The sequence below is a fragment of the Maylandia zebra genome, linkage group LG3 (assembly GCF_041146795.1).
Source record: "Maylandia zebra isolate NMK-2024a linkage group LG3, Mzebra_GT3a, whole genome shotgun sequence".
NCBI lineage: Eukaryota > Metazoa > Chordata > Actinopteri > Cichliformes > Cichlidae > Maylandia > Maylandia zebra.
In genome coordinates this window covers 32857082-32874052 of record NC_135169.1, presented here as the reverse complement: position 1 = coordinate 32874052, position 16971 = coordinate 32857082, and the positions used below count along the sequence as shown (strand labels likewise).

The 16971-nt window shown below is 41.5% G+C and overlaps 2 protein-coding genes and 1 long non-coding RNA gene across 3 annotated transcripts in view; all 3 read left to right on the top strand.

Annotated features, from left to right (window-relative positions):
• The window catches only part of tesk1b (testis associated actin remodelling kinase 1b), a 33979-nt gene extending 29757 nt beyond the window's left edge, over window positions 1-4222 (top strand). The window contains exons 8-11 of the mRNA XM_004574172.5: window positions 395-478; window positions 1663-1749; window positions 2132-2228; window positions 2307-4222. Coding sequence (XP_004574229.1) covers window positions 395-478; window positions 1663-1749; window positions 2132-2228; window positions 2307-3430 — 1392 coding nt within the window. The 3' untranslated portion in view covers window positions 3431-4222. The remainder of the gene's footprint in view (window positions 1-394; window positions 479-1662; window positions 1750-2131; window positions 2229-2306) is intronic.
• A 1121-nt stretch (window positions 4223-5343) lies between these two features.
• LOC143417071 (uncharacterized) lies at window positions 5344-9878 on the top strand. Its single transcript, XM_076882700.1, has 7 exons — window positions 5344-5583; window positions 5791-5911; window positions 7115-7284; window positions 7417-7595; window positions 7880-8042; window positions 8506-8630; window positions 8734-9878. The coding sequence occupies exons 1-7, from the start codon at window positions 5520-5522 to the stop codon at window positions 9040-9042; spliced, it is 1131 nt and encodes a 376-aa protein (XP_076738815.1). The 5' UTR covers window positions 5344-5519; the 3' UTR covers window positions 9043-9878.
• Window positions 9879-14241: 4363 nt separating this feature from the next.
• On the top strand, window positions 14242-16053 carry LOC143417070 (uncharacterized). The gene is made up of 2 exons (XR_013097287.1): window positions 14242-14346; window positions 15630-16053. It is a non-coding gene; the product is annotated as an uncharacterized LOC143417070 (long non-coding RNA).
• Window positions 16054-16971: the final 918 nt, after the last annotated feature.

Sequence of the window (16971 nt, the reverse complement as noted above, 5' to 3'; positions counted from 1 at the left end):
TTGGCCTGGGTTATGACTGTTTTCTGTGTAGCGTAGTGGGAATCCTGATTGGCTGTAAAATGAGCGTTCACTGTGTTTTGGACTCATTAGAAGCTCCAGTTTGGTATAAACTACATGCAGAATATGGTGCGTATGTACAAAAATAATAAATTGGCTATAAACTACATACTGTTGAAAGCTGAGAGAAATTACAGCAGGCTTGTTTTGTCAAGCAAGCTTAAACAATGAAAAAGTGACAGACTTTTATCTTGCTGTTTATCCGATCTGAATTTAAAGTACACAGATAATATTAGAAGCCATACATAGTCTGCATGCGTGTCTTTCCACTTATTTGGTCTTATCTTCACCTGCTGTGTTATCTCTGGCTGATAGACTGTTCGTCCTCTCTCTGCAGGTGGACGTGTTTGCATACGGTATCATCTTGTGTGAGATCATTGCGAGGATACAGGCTGATCCCGACATCCTGCCACGCACTGAGGTACTGATGATGATGTTTTCATCGCCTATCCTGTTTCCTGACACGCTCGTCATCTCACTCACGCCTCAGTCACAATCTGGCCTCTTTATTAAGGAAGTGTGGGGAACGTTTCTAACAAAGCCATTATTGATTTAATGTTTGTCTCCGCTCGAGGACAGACCCTCAAGCCTGTCGCCATCTGAAATGCTCCTCCAGAGCGCGATGGTTGTGCAAGCAGCACTGTTAAAATGGCTCCTAAGATTGAGCAACAGGCGAGAGAGATAATTAAAAATATTTGAAATGATAGCTGCTGTAGATCATTTTAAAATCCTCTGAATGTCATTGCGGGCAAACAGAAAGCTGACTGACTTATTGCTTGTAAATCGAACGCTTAAAGGGCTCAAAAGAAGCGACGTGCAGCGCTGCGCTACCTGTTGTTTAACTCTCGCCTCAGGGACAAAGTCACCAAACCTCTCATTTTATACCTATTTATTTGTTGTTCTTTATTTTCTTTTTTTTAACTGATTTTAAGTTGTTGTCAAACTGGAACATCAGTAAAACTATTCAGAACAGTCAGTGTAGATGGTAAAAACCAAAAGAAAGGAGTATGTGAAAAACATTTAAAGATTTTTGCCTCTTCTTTTTTTTTTCTTCTTCTGTTTTTGCTTTGATTTTGTAGTTTTACACCAGCCTTTATTAACAGCATGATAACATAGCATTTAGCCTTAATATTAAATCATAGTACTGTGTGATGCAGACAGGGGGTTCCCATTTGGTCCACTGGATGGTTTTGTGGAAGATCAAACTACTCCAGATTTTGGGAAATCTTTAAGGAAGTGAGATAAAGGGTCTCGTTTACTCAGACTACTCAGCTTCTCCAAAAAGCTGTTGGCTCTGGCCAATATTCCAGTTCATTAAATGGGCTTTCTGGTGGAACCTGCTTGAGATCAGAGTGGGCTGCATGTGGCCTATGAGCTAAAATGAGTTTTGACATGCCACAGACTGTATTAATCTACTTTAAGACCTTTTGAAGCTATTACAAGAGCACTGCTCCTCCTTGTGGCCATTTAGCAGTACAGCAATTGAAGATTCTGGTTGCAGTCGCTTGTCTCTGTGATAGAAAGAAGATGGAGTAAGGAGACTCTGTTTAAACAAAGTGCTCACATGTACTGAAACAGAACTTATTCGGTTTTGTGTTCTTTCAGGATTTTGGTCTGGATGTGGAGGCCTTTCGACATATGGTGGCAGACTGCCCATCTCACTTCCTGAATTTGGCTATCGCCTGCTGTAATGTAAGAAATACATTTTGTCTCATGTCATATGTGCTGTTAGCTCACTGCTGCTCGCTTTGTCATCTTGACTTGTGCATGATGTAACCTCAAGTGCAGTGCACTGACCAAAGGTTTGAGCTTCAGTACGAGAGATCAAATTGTTTTGCTGTTTGAAGGAAGAGTGTCCATTTTCATTTAGTTACAGTTGCCAAGAGCTTGTACACTTGATCCTGTCATCTTTAGATCTAACAGTAGTTATTGACTCTTGTAACTTGAGCTTAAATGCCAAAAATCCAGAGGAAATGTTTCAGATGCCTCCACATTTTAGTTTTTTTTATATTTATAATTGCTGCCTGTTTTATGACCCGTTTTAACTTTCCATCCTTTTCCTCTAATTTGACAGATGAACGCAAAGCTCCGTCCATCTTTCTCCCAAATCGTAGCAGAGCTGGAGAAGAAACAAGCTGAGAGAAAACAGAAGGTCGAACCAGCTGTCAAAGGTGAGCCATTCTGTAGAGGCTTCACTGAAGAGAACTCTGTCTCACTTCTGTAAACTAACACGATTGTTCTGCTTTCAGAAGCAACTTCTCCGCCTGTCAGCCCTGTGCGAAGGCGATCCCTGGGCCTGCTGTTAGACCAGCGTCTCTCCCGCAGCAAATCCGACATGCTCCATCCTTCAGAGACGCCGCCTACTGCTACCTTGGCTCCTCCTGCTCGGTTTAACCCCTTCTCCCAAAGGGAGGATCTCAAAGGCGGGAAGATAAAGCTGTTTGACACGCCCAGCAAGTCGGTCATCTCCCTGACCTTCACGCTGCCTCCTCCACCAGACTGCGATGACACCACTGCATCTGATGCGGATGCTGTCGACATGCCCAGGAGGCACAGGCGCTGCCACTCGCTGCCTTGCACACCTCCTCCACACCTCACGTCGGCACCAAACACCGTTCTCTCTGAGGAGTCTCCGTCCGAGACGGAAGTGAACGACGCAACTGAAGAGGACTGTCTTCTAGAAGACAAGGATGCTTACAGGGCGAGCGATTCAGGTCTCCCTCTGTCTCTCGAGGCGCTGTCAGTAAACATGTTTGACCATGAGAAGGAGGCGAAGCTGCAGCAGCAGCAGGAGGAAGGGAGGGAGGAGGAGCCAATGGACTGCACTAGTTCCCCAGACATGCAAGACAGCACTTCGTCTCCTTACTCCAAACTTTCCTCTCCTCCTTCCCATTTCTCATCTCCCTTACAACCATCCAGTCCTCCTTTCTCAAATGGCTGGGGGTCGGCCATCTCTAACGGGCCTCCGTGCCTGCCACCGCTCTCCAATTTGGTCAACAATAATGTGGTTGTGAGTCGACCACTGGGCTGGAGCACCGCCACCAACAGCACTCCCACAACCAACAACAACGGCTACCACTCCCCAACAGGAGACCCCGCGGGCTCTTCTCCCTTTGGCTCTGGCAGCGGACACTCTCTGGACCAGGAGGAGGTCATCTCATGTCCTGGCTGCTGCCTGGCTGGCCTCCGGTTCCCCTCAGTGTGTCTGAGAGCTCCTCCACGGCGTAACCCTTACAAGAACTTGAACGGAGACCACGCGGCCTCTCACGGGCTGCTTTGTTCAGGACCCAAGGGCCTTCCGCCCTCCCCCACACCCACAACCACAACCACCAGCCTGGAGCCGGGACTCGCCTTGCCTGGGGTGCAAACATAAACCCTGATTCTTCAACACCAAATGCACATAGAGCAGACGTGCAAACTGCACCAAAAGGTCACATTCTGGGGAATTAAGCAGGTCCTCTTTAAAATTTGCACAGATTTTAACGCAGCAATACTCTGCTTATTTTCCAGACACACTTTTTTGGTGCACAGGTGACTCTTAAGTGTTTGGGTCGCTTTACAGAGAGACTCCAAAACCGGCTGATTTTCTCCAACAAAGCCGTGGGACGTAAAACCTTTCAGGCGACGCCCTCTGCTGGACTGAGGGTGGCACAGCCTGTGACGTCAGCCGTGCCTGTATAGATCTGATCGGCAGCGTCCAGAACTGATCAGCATGTAAACACTCCAGTCTGGGATCCACATCAGTTGGATGTTGAATATTTGCAGATGTATAGATTGATATGTCAGAGGATCCTGGAATGAGGAATGTTCAGCTTAGTATTATCGTTGTTGCAATGATGTTCGGTGCTGAATGAACAGGCAGTTTTGCTTTGTCTTTAATTATCAGATGTATGATGCTCTGCTGAGGTGTGTTTGTGAATTGAATGCAGGTGTGTGTGATGGATTCAGAGTGTGTGTGATGTACACCATTCTTAAGACTATTTTTGTTGCTGTATGATCTCTGTTGGTCCTTCTGATTGCCTGGTTAAGCACTTCAGCTGTATTATTGTTAATAAGGAAACTGTTTATCATTACATTTGGGAATGAAGGTCTTTGACCTGCTTAAGAGATGTACAGATTCTTATTATTTAAACATGGCATTGAATAAAAAGACAGAATGCACTCATGTCTTTGATCTGCTGTGTCTACTTTGTTTTGGCTGCTTTAGATTCCTGGGGTGTTTCTTATAATCTTTCATCTCTATTTCAGGATAAATTGTCAACAGTTATGACCAAAATCTACAACCCCCATCTGCTTCAAATGTATTTATTTACATTGGAGCAATCCTAAACAGTCGTGAAACCCATTATTTATTCTGATGAGCAAAGACAAATCTTTGTGTATTTCCAAAAATTCAGCCCTCCTTTTATTCTCCACATTATGGAAGCTTGTTTTGAGGGGGGGAGGGGGGGGGGTGTTTCAACATTTTGGGGGTTTTGAGTTTGCGCTCACCCCCCCTCCCCCCAACAGAAAGTGGACTACAAACTGAAACCGGAAAGCTTCTGGTCTCGAAGTTTTATTGCAAAGACATTCTGCAAATTCATAAGCACATTTTTGTAGTGATTAACCCTGTAGAGCCTCCATCCTCATGGATTAGTACTACTGGAAGTATCTTCCTGTTAAAGGAAAGTTCTTCCTTCCCACGGTCACCAAGTGCTTGCTTGTAGGGGTGTTGTCTAATTGTTGGGTTTTTCTCTCCAACATTGTAGGGTGTGTATGAAGTGCACTGCAGCAGCTGTTGTTTTTAATGAAGTAATAAACTGAATGAAAATGTGCAGTTTGGTTGACGTTGATCACAAAGAGGAAATCATACATTTAAATAAACATTTAGGTTATCCTTGATGTTGCAGTATAAACGCTGCAAACTGGAAAGTTTTGCCGCGTGTTGTGGCAGTTTGGCAAAGAACCTTTAATAACGGTAGAAAGGAAATTATTTATTTATTTATTTTAAAATGACTTTTTTTTTTCTTTTCTTTTTTTTTTTTCTTTTTTTTTTTGTGACCTAAAGGTGTTTGTGGTTTGGTAGCCAAGCATAAAATTGACAACTGAAATGGGGTTAATGAGTACAGGAGCACCAAACGATCAGTAGAATGAACACTTCTTTCTTTACCTAATTTCCTCTGGGATTAATAAAGTATTCTGAATCTCATTACCATCCCAGTCTTGATTTTTATGGCCCTCCTCTTTAAGGAGATTAAAGCCTTTCCTCTCCCTTACAAAATCACCAGCCTTCAATTAAATCCTTCTCTCTCTCCACCCCTTCCACCGTCCTGCTGTCCTCAGGCCCTCATTCTTGCCTGCAGCTTACTCCGTCTCAGTGCTTCTTTACAGGTGCATTTGTCTTGCTTTAAAGGGAGTCAGTCACCTCCAGGACTTTACACGCTCTATAAGCCCTTTCCTGATCCAGAGGTCACCAGGTTGTCATGGAAACACAAAGTATAACCTGGTTGATGGTGCTGCTGGGGTTGTACATCCTGTTCATCACAGGTAGGAACTGAAGTCAGCGTTGCTGTTAAAGCCCCCTGTTCAAACTGTGCTAAAAACCAGTTTGCATCAGGTCTTCTCCCTCTGTGTGCGCTCGTGCTTTAAAGTGTTAACAAAATTGGCACAATCGGAGTCTGCTGACCAATGAAAACCTCTGTGTGTGTTATGTGTGTCTATTTTTGGTGTACGGGTTTCGTGCGAACTTCCCAGGGTCGAGCGAGTTAGTCTGTTACACTACAGTGGAATCACTGGACTTAGGTTGCCTCCTGCAGTGGGATTGTCCCCATGCCAGTCCTAATACCACCTACACTGTGCAGACAAAGACGCAGGGGTAAGTCTGTCTGAGTGTGTGTGTGTCAGAGAGGGAGACATATTCCTGTAACCTCACACACTGATTTTACTCCCACCAGTGCACAGACACTTTGCAGTTTATTGTGTCACGTTTAATTTTTTAATTTTTATTTATTTATTTATTTCTGCTGGTGTCTACAGCATTAGGTATGTTAAATTAGATGATCATGATTTTATTGTCTTCAGACACTTTTGGATTTGGCATTGAATCAGCTGTTAATATATAACTGCACAGTTACATTGTGCATACTGATTACAATAAGAATACTGAATAATGTGTATAACAAGAAATACAAATAATTTAGATTCTTGTGGAAAGGCAAACAAGTGTGTATCTATAGTACAGAGAAGTAATGAAAATAACTCATGAATTTCAAGATGAAAAGAGGATTGAAATGCAACAAATGCCCAATGTATCTATTTACCGGCCTCATGCTAACATCTAAGGTACTGTGAAACTTCTTGAGCCAGCCCTCATTTCTTCAGATTTTGCTAGGAGAATGGGAAATGATAAATTATTGAAACATGCGCAAACATGCATGAAAATGGAGAATATGAGGCAAAAATAGACAATTCTAAGAGTCAGTATTTGGTATGACCACCTGGGATCACTGTGGTGCTGAAAAATGAAGCTGCTGCCAGTGTGAGATGATATTACATTGTGGATAAAAATTTTCTTTTCTGTATTCATAATTTCATCAATGTTGACAAAATTTCCAGCAGCACTGACTAAAATAGAGATACAGAAACCATGAAAGAGCCTCCACTGTGTTTTATACTATGTGTTTTGTGACAGGCTGCTAGTATCCCCTAAAGATAAATGTTTAAATTGGCTGTTTGCTAAGTTGTCTGTTAAGTGTAGACACAACACTTGGTTGTAGACAAAACCCCCGAGTACAAGGACTGGACTGAAAATGGATGAAAAAGCATCCAAGATCCTAAGAAAAAAACTTAAGAGACCTACAGGAAGCCTGCTGTTCAAGAGCACTTTAAAAATGACAGGATAGTCTGATTCAAAGAAAAAAGGGTTGGCTTAAGACATTCCAAAGTCTGCTTTGCAGCTAGCTCTGACGTTACATGTTTAAATGGTATGCATATATGGTAAATTATATCATATGTAACTTTAAAGTTAATTCTAAATGCAATACTTACTTGTTCTTTAATTTTGGTGTTACTATTGCAGGGACCCGTGGCAGGATGTGCCATGGTGCATCTGGATCTCGTCCCGAAGCTGTGACATCTCTCAGGTCTTCTCAAACTTTGAGCTCTACAACATGATTCGCCTTGGTGTTCACCTCAGTCCCAGCTCCACTGTGTGGCTCAAACCACGCAAGTTTGACTACAGTGACTTCAGTAAGTAACAGTCCATAATGTTTCTGTAATGAAGCTAAGTGAAAATGTGCCACAGACTGAGGAGACTCTGCAGGTTTACTTTTCAAATATCATGGGTGGTTTGAATTTGAAGCCTCTGTCTCTCCTCTGCAGACTTCAGTCCTCCTTCTGTTTCCGTCTCTTTGAAAGACGACCAGATGGTGGTGCAGGTGCACTTCCCCTGTGCTGCCAACAGGAGGTGCTCTCTGGAGAGGTGCTGTCCCATCTCTAAGTTGATTGATCCCTGGACCACAGTGACTGTGTATACTGAGCCGAGTGGTGCAGAATACCAGGTGTGGCTATGCTTTGTCTCCAGTTCTACTGATATTTAAGAACAAGGAAGTATTGTGTTCAAAAGGAACGTTAAAGCTAAATACACTTTAAATATGTAGTGTTAGCTTTAGGTTTTTCTTTGGCTGCTTTGCTACTGATTTTCAGCTCAGTTCTTGTACCTGACCATTTTCAAGGGAATGTTTGTTTGTTAAGCTACTTCAGATTGACCTATGAATCATTCAAGCAGCAGTACCAGTAGTGGTAGTAGTACCAGCTACACATTATACATGCTTGTTTCTTTCAGAGCCGCACAGTCTGGACTCAGGAGGTCGTGTCGTATGTGGAGTTCTCCGGTTTGCCTCTGGGTCAGAAATATTGTGCTGAGGCCAACTTCTCCTTCCCAACCTTTGCCATGGCGGCTTCACCGAAATCAGCCCCTCAGTGCGTTGAAACAGTCGCCAGTTCAGGTGAGGAGATGAGATACAGTTTACTTTAAAAACTAGAGGTTCCCAAATTAGCAGCTACCTGAACCATCTTCACGTTCGATAGCTTAAGAAATCACTGCTGCTTCTATAGTTTTGACACTGAGTACAGAAAACAGACCTGTCCATGGATCATTCACAACACATCCTACTTTCATTAGTTATGAGGTCCAAAATACTGCTTAGGTGCTATTAGGATACTAAGAACCTCCCATGAAACTGCAAGAAAGCCTCATAAAGACAGCTGTGCTTGGATCCTTAAACGATGTGAACCGCACTTTATAAGTCCAAGAGGTCAGCTAGATCTACTGCAGAAGCTTGGCTTGCCTCTTCCTACAGCTTTTCTGGTGATACAACTTGTAAATCTTGGGTCTGAAATGATTTAGTGTAGTTCTCTGCTTTTTTTGAGCAGAGACATGTTCAACCTGCATGCATTTCTTCCCTACAGGGCTGCTGCCAGCGCTGTGTATGGGAATCGGGCTGACTTCCCTTCTTCTTTTCCCAATTCTCATCATGTATCTACAAAAATCAAGACAAGCTACACCAGCTACTGAGAATCAGCCCAAGGCTCCGGTATGATTTATTGTGTTTCACTTTATTTCACCCTCTGTTTTTATAAAATACTTAAACACATGCAGTTTTCCAGAATAAAACATTTCTTCTTTCATTCCTTAAGTCGTCTGCTCAAGAGCCGATCCCTTTGGTTCCTCTGTCCCCGGGTATAGTTGACCCTTGTGAGATCCACTTGGAGTTTATTCCTGACCATGTTTCCACTGAGCCCTTTTCTGGCATTGTGTCCAATCAGAATCTAAATCACAAACAGGGAAGCATGCACTCCAGCAATCGTCTCAATTATGACACCAAATCGGATGAAGTGTACTGGGACAGCGGAGGGATGGAGCTAGATCGCGGCCTGGACTCTGGCATCAGCATCCCACTTGTTTCTCGCTCTTCTGAAGAGACATGTGAGCCCCATGGAGACTGAAAGGTTGAGAGCTTTCTCTTCGTGAATGTTGCTCTGTAAGGCTGGAGTTTGCCTCTTTCTCCCTCAGGGATGAAATAGGAGACTAAACTGCTCAAAGTATGGACTGGTCCATTTAAAATGTTTGGATGTGTTTCATCTATTATGGTCAAACACATTATGATTATCTGGAAGTTGACAACAAGTTGTCTTCATAGATTTTGGAAGCTAGACCTTTAAGCAAACATTGATGAGAAGGCCCTAAACACAGGATAAATTGAAGCCTTAAAAACTATAGTTTCAGAAAACCTTTTCTGCTGATGAAAACCAAGTGATAGGACTGAAACCTAGTGACTGACTGTTAAATAGATATCCAGGTTCAAAAATGAACTGTAACAGGAAACAATTGTCTTTTCCCCAGTTTGTAAGTACACATACATAAAATCTTTAGCTGAAGTCAAGAGCACCTGGTTAGATTTTTTTGTCTACAAAAAATAAATAAATCTGCAGAACTGAGTTAACTACAATTACATTTAAAAAAGAACATTTTCACAGGACTGGATAGAGTCTTAAAAAATGAGTACACCCCATGATTTGGGTGTCCAGAGGAGTTCATGGTTCATGGTGTTTTTCTGTTTTAGTTTTTCTGTGAAGAACTTTGTGATTTTTGTCTTGAAAGGTGCTATACAAATAAAATTTTACTTTACTTACTTACTTACACAATGACTCCAAGGTGTCCAGGTCCTGTGCCTGCAAAACAAGTCTAAATCATCACCCGTGCATCACCGTGTGTCACAGTGGCTATGACGTGTTTGGTTTTCTCCAAATGTGGTGCTGTACTTCATGGCCACACATCTCCATTTAGGTCGCATCTGTCCAAAGAACATTGTTCCAGAACTTCTGTGGTTTGTTCAGAAGCAACTTTGCAACCTCAGCCGAGCTGCCTGGGTTTTTTTTTTTTTAGAGAGAAGAGACTTTATTCTGACAACCTCTCCAAACACATCAAAAAATGCTCTGTTTTTTTTCTAATTGTTCTGATATGAACCATTTAAGTGACTAACTGAGCCCTGTAGTGTCTGAGAAACAGCAAAAAACCCAAGCTATGTCTACCTTGAGGTGAATTTGCTGGGATGGAAACTCCTGGGAAGATTTAGCAATGCGTTAAAACACAAATCAGATAACTGCCAAAACGTCTGCTTGCATAGAGGCTGTCAGACTTGCTGATGAACAGGTAATCAAGTGCATTTGATTATCACCACCCTCTTCATTTCTGTCGAAGCAGTAAAAGATGTATTTAGTTTTTCATAGGATTACACCGAACCTGCAATCGCTTACTTTTTCACATGACTGCAGACGGCTCAGCACTGCAACTACAAAGACAACAGTTTGAACCATTAAAATCTGTTAGCTTAATATTTTAACCTTTATTCAACTACTTCTAGTACAAAATAGCAGTGATACGTTGTGTTCACCAGTGACCATTTTCCCCCCAGTTATCCGTTATCAGCAAATAATTTCAGTTGTGCTATTAGCTATTTCGATTGTTATCCATGCTGTTAGCTTGCAACTGAAATGCTAGCCATTGCAGTATTGTGTTTCTATTGTCTATCCATGATATTCAGTGGTATCATTAGCTTCTCAAATATCTCTAACTGTTAGCCATATTGCTTTTTAATGATCAATTTCTATCATTTGTTCACATTTTGGATGTGTATAGTTAAAAGTTATTACATGGGCTGACCTCCTGGGAAGATTGTAGCAACACATTAACGCACAGTTGTGCTATTAGCTATTTCAGCTGTTATCCTTTTTATCTTACAATTCACATGCAAGCCACTGTACTACTGTATTTTAACTGTTTATCCATTATATTCGATGCAATATCGTTTGAAATATGATAGCCAGACTGCTAATTACCGTTTTCTATCATTTTGACCAATATTTTTTAAAATAATTTATGCATATTGCTGTTACTTAGTTTTTTAATTCTGCTTCTTATTTTTTTTTGAGCGGGGCGCTGTCATGCTTGTTCAAGTCCACCCAGTTCTGTAAACCCCCAGCTGCTGTAGAAACAGGCTACATCCTAATTGGGAGTTACTGTGAGGCTTATAATGGGTCCTCAGCACCCAATACTTGTCTTCTATTTTGGTTCTAATTATCAGACTGGCTGCTGTGTTGGTTGTCCAATGAGTTTTCATGAGTTCACACCCCCCAAGGAGCGTCTTTGACGTGGATAATGGCTCCCTTAGGTTTGTTTGGGTGCCGTCTGTGCTTAACTCGGACCTCTGAACTTTCCTTCTCAGATTAGGCATCACATTGCAGAGGCAGCGATAAACAGAGGCCACCGGTTTACTGCTCACACTATGATTGTGTTTTGTTGTCCGCTATGAAGTAATAGAAATGTGGCTCCTGATCTGAAACCTACAAGCAGATTCCTGTCAGATATGAGTCAGTGTTTCAGGAAGAGGGTCAGAGAACTAGATGGTGAGTGAAAATTATCAGTCAAGCAAAAATTGTTTATCTGGGAGGTCCAAAAGAAGCCGTTTTGTGTGCGTGTGTAAACGTCAACTTACTCGGAGAGTGGTTCTTGTCCCCCCTGCTTTTTGTGCTGTATTCCACTCCAAACCATAGCTTCATAAACAAGAGCTAGGAAAACTTTAGACCCCCCACATACTGCCGGCAGCTCTGCCGATAACATAGTGTGTTATTTTTCTGTCATTCATTGCTGTAAAATGTTTCTGACTCACAGTTGCCCCATCAGAGCTTTGCTGCCTCTAACCCGTGACCTCATCCTGCACGAAGACAAGAAACATCTTGACATCTCACTTTTTTTCCTTCTGTTTTGCTGGTGTTGCATTCTTTCCGCAACATTGGGAAGTCCTGCGGGTTTGGCCATCCAATATTGTTTGTTTCCCCATCTGACTTTTCCAGAGTCCACAGAGACCTGGGGGTTACCAAAGCTCCACATACAAGCCTTTGGTTTGGCTTTGTTAATAACTACAGCGCATTATCTGCCATTTGTATTATTCAAGAAGTTTTCTTGGACAGGGTATTTTTTATCAGCCTCCAGTCTGTGACAGCTCTCTGCTACCTGATAATGACATGGAGTTTACCTATAACGCTTGTTTACAAACTGATAAATTATCCTTGTAGCAAAAACTGTCGTAATCTTAAAGGTAATCACGTTTTCCTCGTAAGGCTTAGTTAATTGTGTTGAAAGTGATGGCTTTTTAATATCATCCCTAATACCTAATCTACATGTAGTTTAACACAACGGTACACAATAATGTTTAGAGCGCCTCTTGATCATTTCGCAGCAGTGAGGTTTTTATGTTTTTCTGGTTTGGATGTGTGCTGGCCCTTGAGAGACTCCTAATTTAAAAAGTCATTGCTTCATTGTATAAAGCAACAAGCAATGTGAAGAAAAAAAATAATACATTTGTGATTTCTAATCCTTGAATGCAGCTCAGCTACAAAAGAGTTTGATCAAAATAGGACTGGTACTAAAACACTGCTTACAGTGTAGCGAATCTCTTCATGAGCGAAATGAAGAGTAACTCCTACCTGGTATTGTGTGAAAAACAAATTGCCTCCTAAACCTAATAACTGGTTTTGCTGTCCTTCCCACTAAGAACTGCAATCAGGCATTTGTGATTACTGGCAGTGAGTCTCTCACATCACTATGGAGATACTTTAGCCACTCCTCTTTGCACAACAGTAGTCACTTTCCCAGCATGAGCGACCTTTTGAAGGTCCTTTTAAAGGTCATGCCAACATATTTTAATTGGAATTAAGTCTGGACTTGGACTAGGCCACTCCAAAACCTTCATTTTGTTTGTTTAGCCATCTTGAATTGGAGTCCCTGCTGTGTTTCTGACCATTGTCCTCCTCTATAACCTGAGTGCTCTCGAGCTACAGGGCATGAAGTGATGATCCAATACTCTCCTTCAAGGTTGTTTGGTAGAGAGAAGAACTCATAGTTCCAACAATTACAGCAAAGCAGCCTCAGACCATCACACTACCATCACCATGTTTGACTGCTGGTATGAAATGCTGGCTTAGTTTACTTCTGCTCAAACAGGACTCCAACCCTTCAAAAAGTTAGGTCAGTAGTAGTTTTTTCCTTGAACTCTCCCATGGATGTCATTTTTGCCCAGTCTCTCTCATATTGTTGAATCATAAACTCAGAAATCAGTAAAAGGGGCGAATACGTCTTCTCTTTAATATAATAAAGATGCTGTTGGATGATTAACCATTGTGAAGTAACCCCTGTGGGTTAAAAGTTCAGCTAATACTGAACTAGATGAGGTTTGTTTTCAGTGAAGATTTCAATCATACTGGAGGGACAGAGGACCTGACCTTAGTTGAGGTGAGGTAGGTCCAGAATTTCCAGGAAGGCCTCTTTATTTATTCTCTGTCGTCTGATCAGGATATTTGGTTTTGATAGATTTGTTTTATACCAAAGGGCATCTTCTTGAGCCAATGTGTAAATCTTCCAGGTCAAAAGAACGATTCTGTTTGTGGTCACCGTTCCTGGGTACAGAGCAATCGCATGGCGAATGAAAACTGCCAGTTTGTGGTTAAACCTGATGTATTTGGACTGTTTTTGAGAGCCATTCAACAGCTGCAGTCCAAAAGTTGCATAATGTCAGGAAAAACCAAAACAAACCAAAAAACCCCCCAGATGTGCTTACAGACTCAAAACATTGGTTCAGTTTAGTTTAAGTATTAAAGTGTACACATCACCTTGCTGATAAATGACACTAATATTCACCTTTAATTCTCATATTAACATTTAAGAGACCGAATTAATAGTTACAGATTTTAATAAGAGCTACCATAAAAGTTTATGGGCAGAAATCTGTGCCATCAGAAACTGAATTTGAATAAGTTAAATTTGAATTTGAATTGCTCAGATTGAATCTGAATTGTAACTTGAATAAATGCTTTTGAAAACTGAATTTGAATTAGTCTAATTTGAAATTGAATTTATGGTTTGAAAATGATCATCACTAATTGAAATTGAATTTTATATTTTGAAAATGAATTGATTTGCTTTGAAACGGCATTTTATCCTTTAAAAATTCAGCTCTCGAATAATTTCAGTTTCACTTCTCACCATTCAGTTTCAGTTCTACAATTCAATTTCAGTTCCAAAATTCAGTTTTTTGGAACTTACATCCGGTTCCGGTTCCAAGCGCAGATTAATAGAACTACGTTTTACTAGCGGACCGAAAGTGTTACTGACGGGAATCTACAGCGTCTTGAGCTGAAGTAAGACTTCAGAAGTCATTCGTCATGTCGAATGACCAGCGGATAAACTCTCAGGTTGGTAATAAATGTATTACATGTATAAGAACAAGCGTCATGTTAACAAATGATAGCCGTAAGGTAACTTTTATGCTTATTGTAGCTGTTAGCTAAAAGCGCTAATTTAGCATAGTTTGCCCTGAATTCAGATTTGACAACAAATATGATCGACTGTTTCTAGTAGAATTCCAGAGTTGTCATCTTGGACCCTCTCAGAGTACCCCCTCTGTATGCTTGCTTAGGGAAACATGCAAAACGGTGTCCAAACCTTTGTGTTTTAGCTTTATTTATGTCTTATGCTGGGCAGACACTGTGCGATTTTTTCAGTCGCGCGATTCAGCTTCTGCTCAAACTGTACGATTGACTCGCAGGGGTTAGAAGTTCGTAGGTCACGATGCAGGGTCTCACACTATACGGCCCGATGCTCTGATGCGACCCGAGTGCTCACACTGTGCGTCCATAAAATGAAGGTTATAAGAGAAATTCTGTTGCTCGCTCTCTCTCTCTGTCTTTCACTCACACAGACACGCACACCACCACCATCAACTTTGCTAAATTGCTAATGAAAAACATTGATCGGGCAGCTGTGATTGAGCAGCAATGTAAATCCAACTATTTTCACGGTTGTTGTGGTCGTGATAATTTTGTTAGGCCACATCGAAAAGGTTCGGGTGAGCTTGCCATAGTTCTACAAGTTGTGCCTCCATCGCTTGTGTCCAGATCACACGCTGCACAGCCGTGCTGCGCCGTCTTTTTCGCTGACATTTGTGTTTGCGCGTGCGCAGTGTGAGAAGCTGCGGCGACACCCTCACGACCAAGCGATTGATGATCGGGAGCTGGTCGTGAGGTTTAATCGCTTCTCGTTACCCCACGTATACTACACGACGCACGATGAAGGCCAAAATCGGGCCGATCGCCAAAACGGTCGCACGACTCAAAAATCGGCTCAAAATGGGCCAAAAATCGCACAGTGTGAGCCCAGCATAACACAGCATCCCAACTCTTTAGCTAACTTAATAACTTTAGCTAAAGTGAATAGTTAGTCTAATTCATTAGTGCAGCATTACTGGATCATCTCTGTTTAAGTGATATAATATGATATACAACTATCACTGAAACAGCAAACTTTGTAAATAAGCAAACAACACTTCTCATTCTCTAAACGTTTGGCCACAGCTGTAGATTACACTATCAGTGCTTGTTCACTCTTGACAATAATAACATTTCTAAATTTACTTTGTGCATTTACAGATAAACAATATCTAATATTTTATTTAAATGACTGCTTTGTCTTTGAAAAGGGTGAAGAGCCTGAGGCCGGTGACAGTCCAGTTCTACTCTAAGTACATCCTTACAGTGGCTCACAGGACTAGGCCACATTCCTGTCCTGCCAGAAGAGAAGAGAAACTTCAGAGTCTTCATGCAGTTCAACTACACCTGTCATATTCCGTATGACAGGGGTCTCAAACTCCAGTCCTCAAAGGTCAAAGTGTCATGCAACTTTTCCATGCCCTCGAGGACGAGTTTGAGACCCCTGCCGTATGGTGTTCATGCTGTTTTCTACCCCACAGTTACAGCATGTCTGACTGCCTGTTCAGCATATGCAAAAATATATGATGAGTTTAAGCATGTGATGACTAAGGCTTTCCATTATGGTGTTTGTCATCACATGTCACAGACATCTGGATGATCATTTGGAATAAATAAAATACTAAAAACGTGTTACTTCATCTTTTATCTTTATTATTATTGTTCTTATTTTACACTTTTCATTGTTAGGCATTAGGTTTATTTGTAGTAGTCCTTTCCAACGTCTTTCCCTCTTCCATGTTACTGTGTCAGCTTGTCAGCATCTATTTGGGTTTGGAAGTGGAACAGAAAGTAAAGAAATCCAAAGTGCCATTAAAAACAAGAGAGGTTCTTATATTTCAGAAGAAGGGATTAATTCAAAAGAAATGACCTCAATGCCATATTTTATTTAGGAACCCTAGAGAGCACTTTGCAAAATAACACATTCTTATAATTTCACCCTCAGATGAGCCAAGCTACGACTGTCAGGGAAGGTGATGTAGGTACAGAGCATATGAGAGTGGTTAAGTTAATGTCTCTTGTCTAGATGAAGGCACAAGAGGGATGGATGGCAAGGCGTAGAGATTCAGTATCTTCAGTCTTCAGTGGACACTCCATTTCTGGCACAAAACACCGTAAAAGATGGTCGATTTAGGAGGTGACCCGACAACTTCAGCCTGTCAAACATAGTAATGGAGCAGTATGCTTTAAAAAAAAAAAATTTAATTAAGCATTCACTCAGTACCCTAAGAATTATTATGGTAGTTAAACCCAGTGATAGTTGTATATCATATCATATCACTTCAAACAGAGGTGATCCAGTAATGCTGCACTAATGAATTAGACTAACTATTCACTTTAGCTAAAGTTATTAAGTTAGCTACAGAGTTGGGATGCTGTGTAAGACATAAATAAAGCTAAAACACAAAGGTTTGGACACCGTTTTGCATGTTTCCCTACTGTAGGGGTCTCTGCAAGCATACAGAGGGGGTACTCTGAGAGGGTACAAGATGACAACTTTGGAATTCTACTAGAAACAGTCGATCATATTTGTTTGTCAAAGCTGAATCCAGG

What these genes read in the sequence shown, in the direction of transcription:
- LOC143417071 (XM_076882700.1), top strand. Translation starts at nt 5,520, where the DNA reads ATGGAAACACAAAGTATAACCTGGTTGATGGTGCTGCTGGGGTTGTAC. An exon ending in GTGCAGACAAAGACGCAGGG is followed by an intron (nt 5,912 to 7,114) that starts GTAAGTCTGTCT and finishes TTACTATTGCAG; the next exon opens with GGACCCGTGGCAGGATGTGC. An exon ending in TGAAACAGTCGCCAGTTCAG is followed by an intron (nt 8,043 to 8,505) that starts GTGAGGAGATGA and finishes TCTTCCCTACAG; the next exon opens with GGCTGCTGCCAGCGCTGTGT.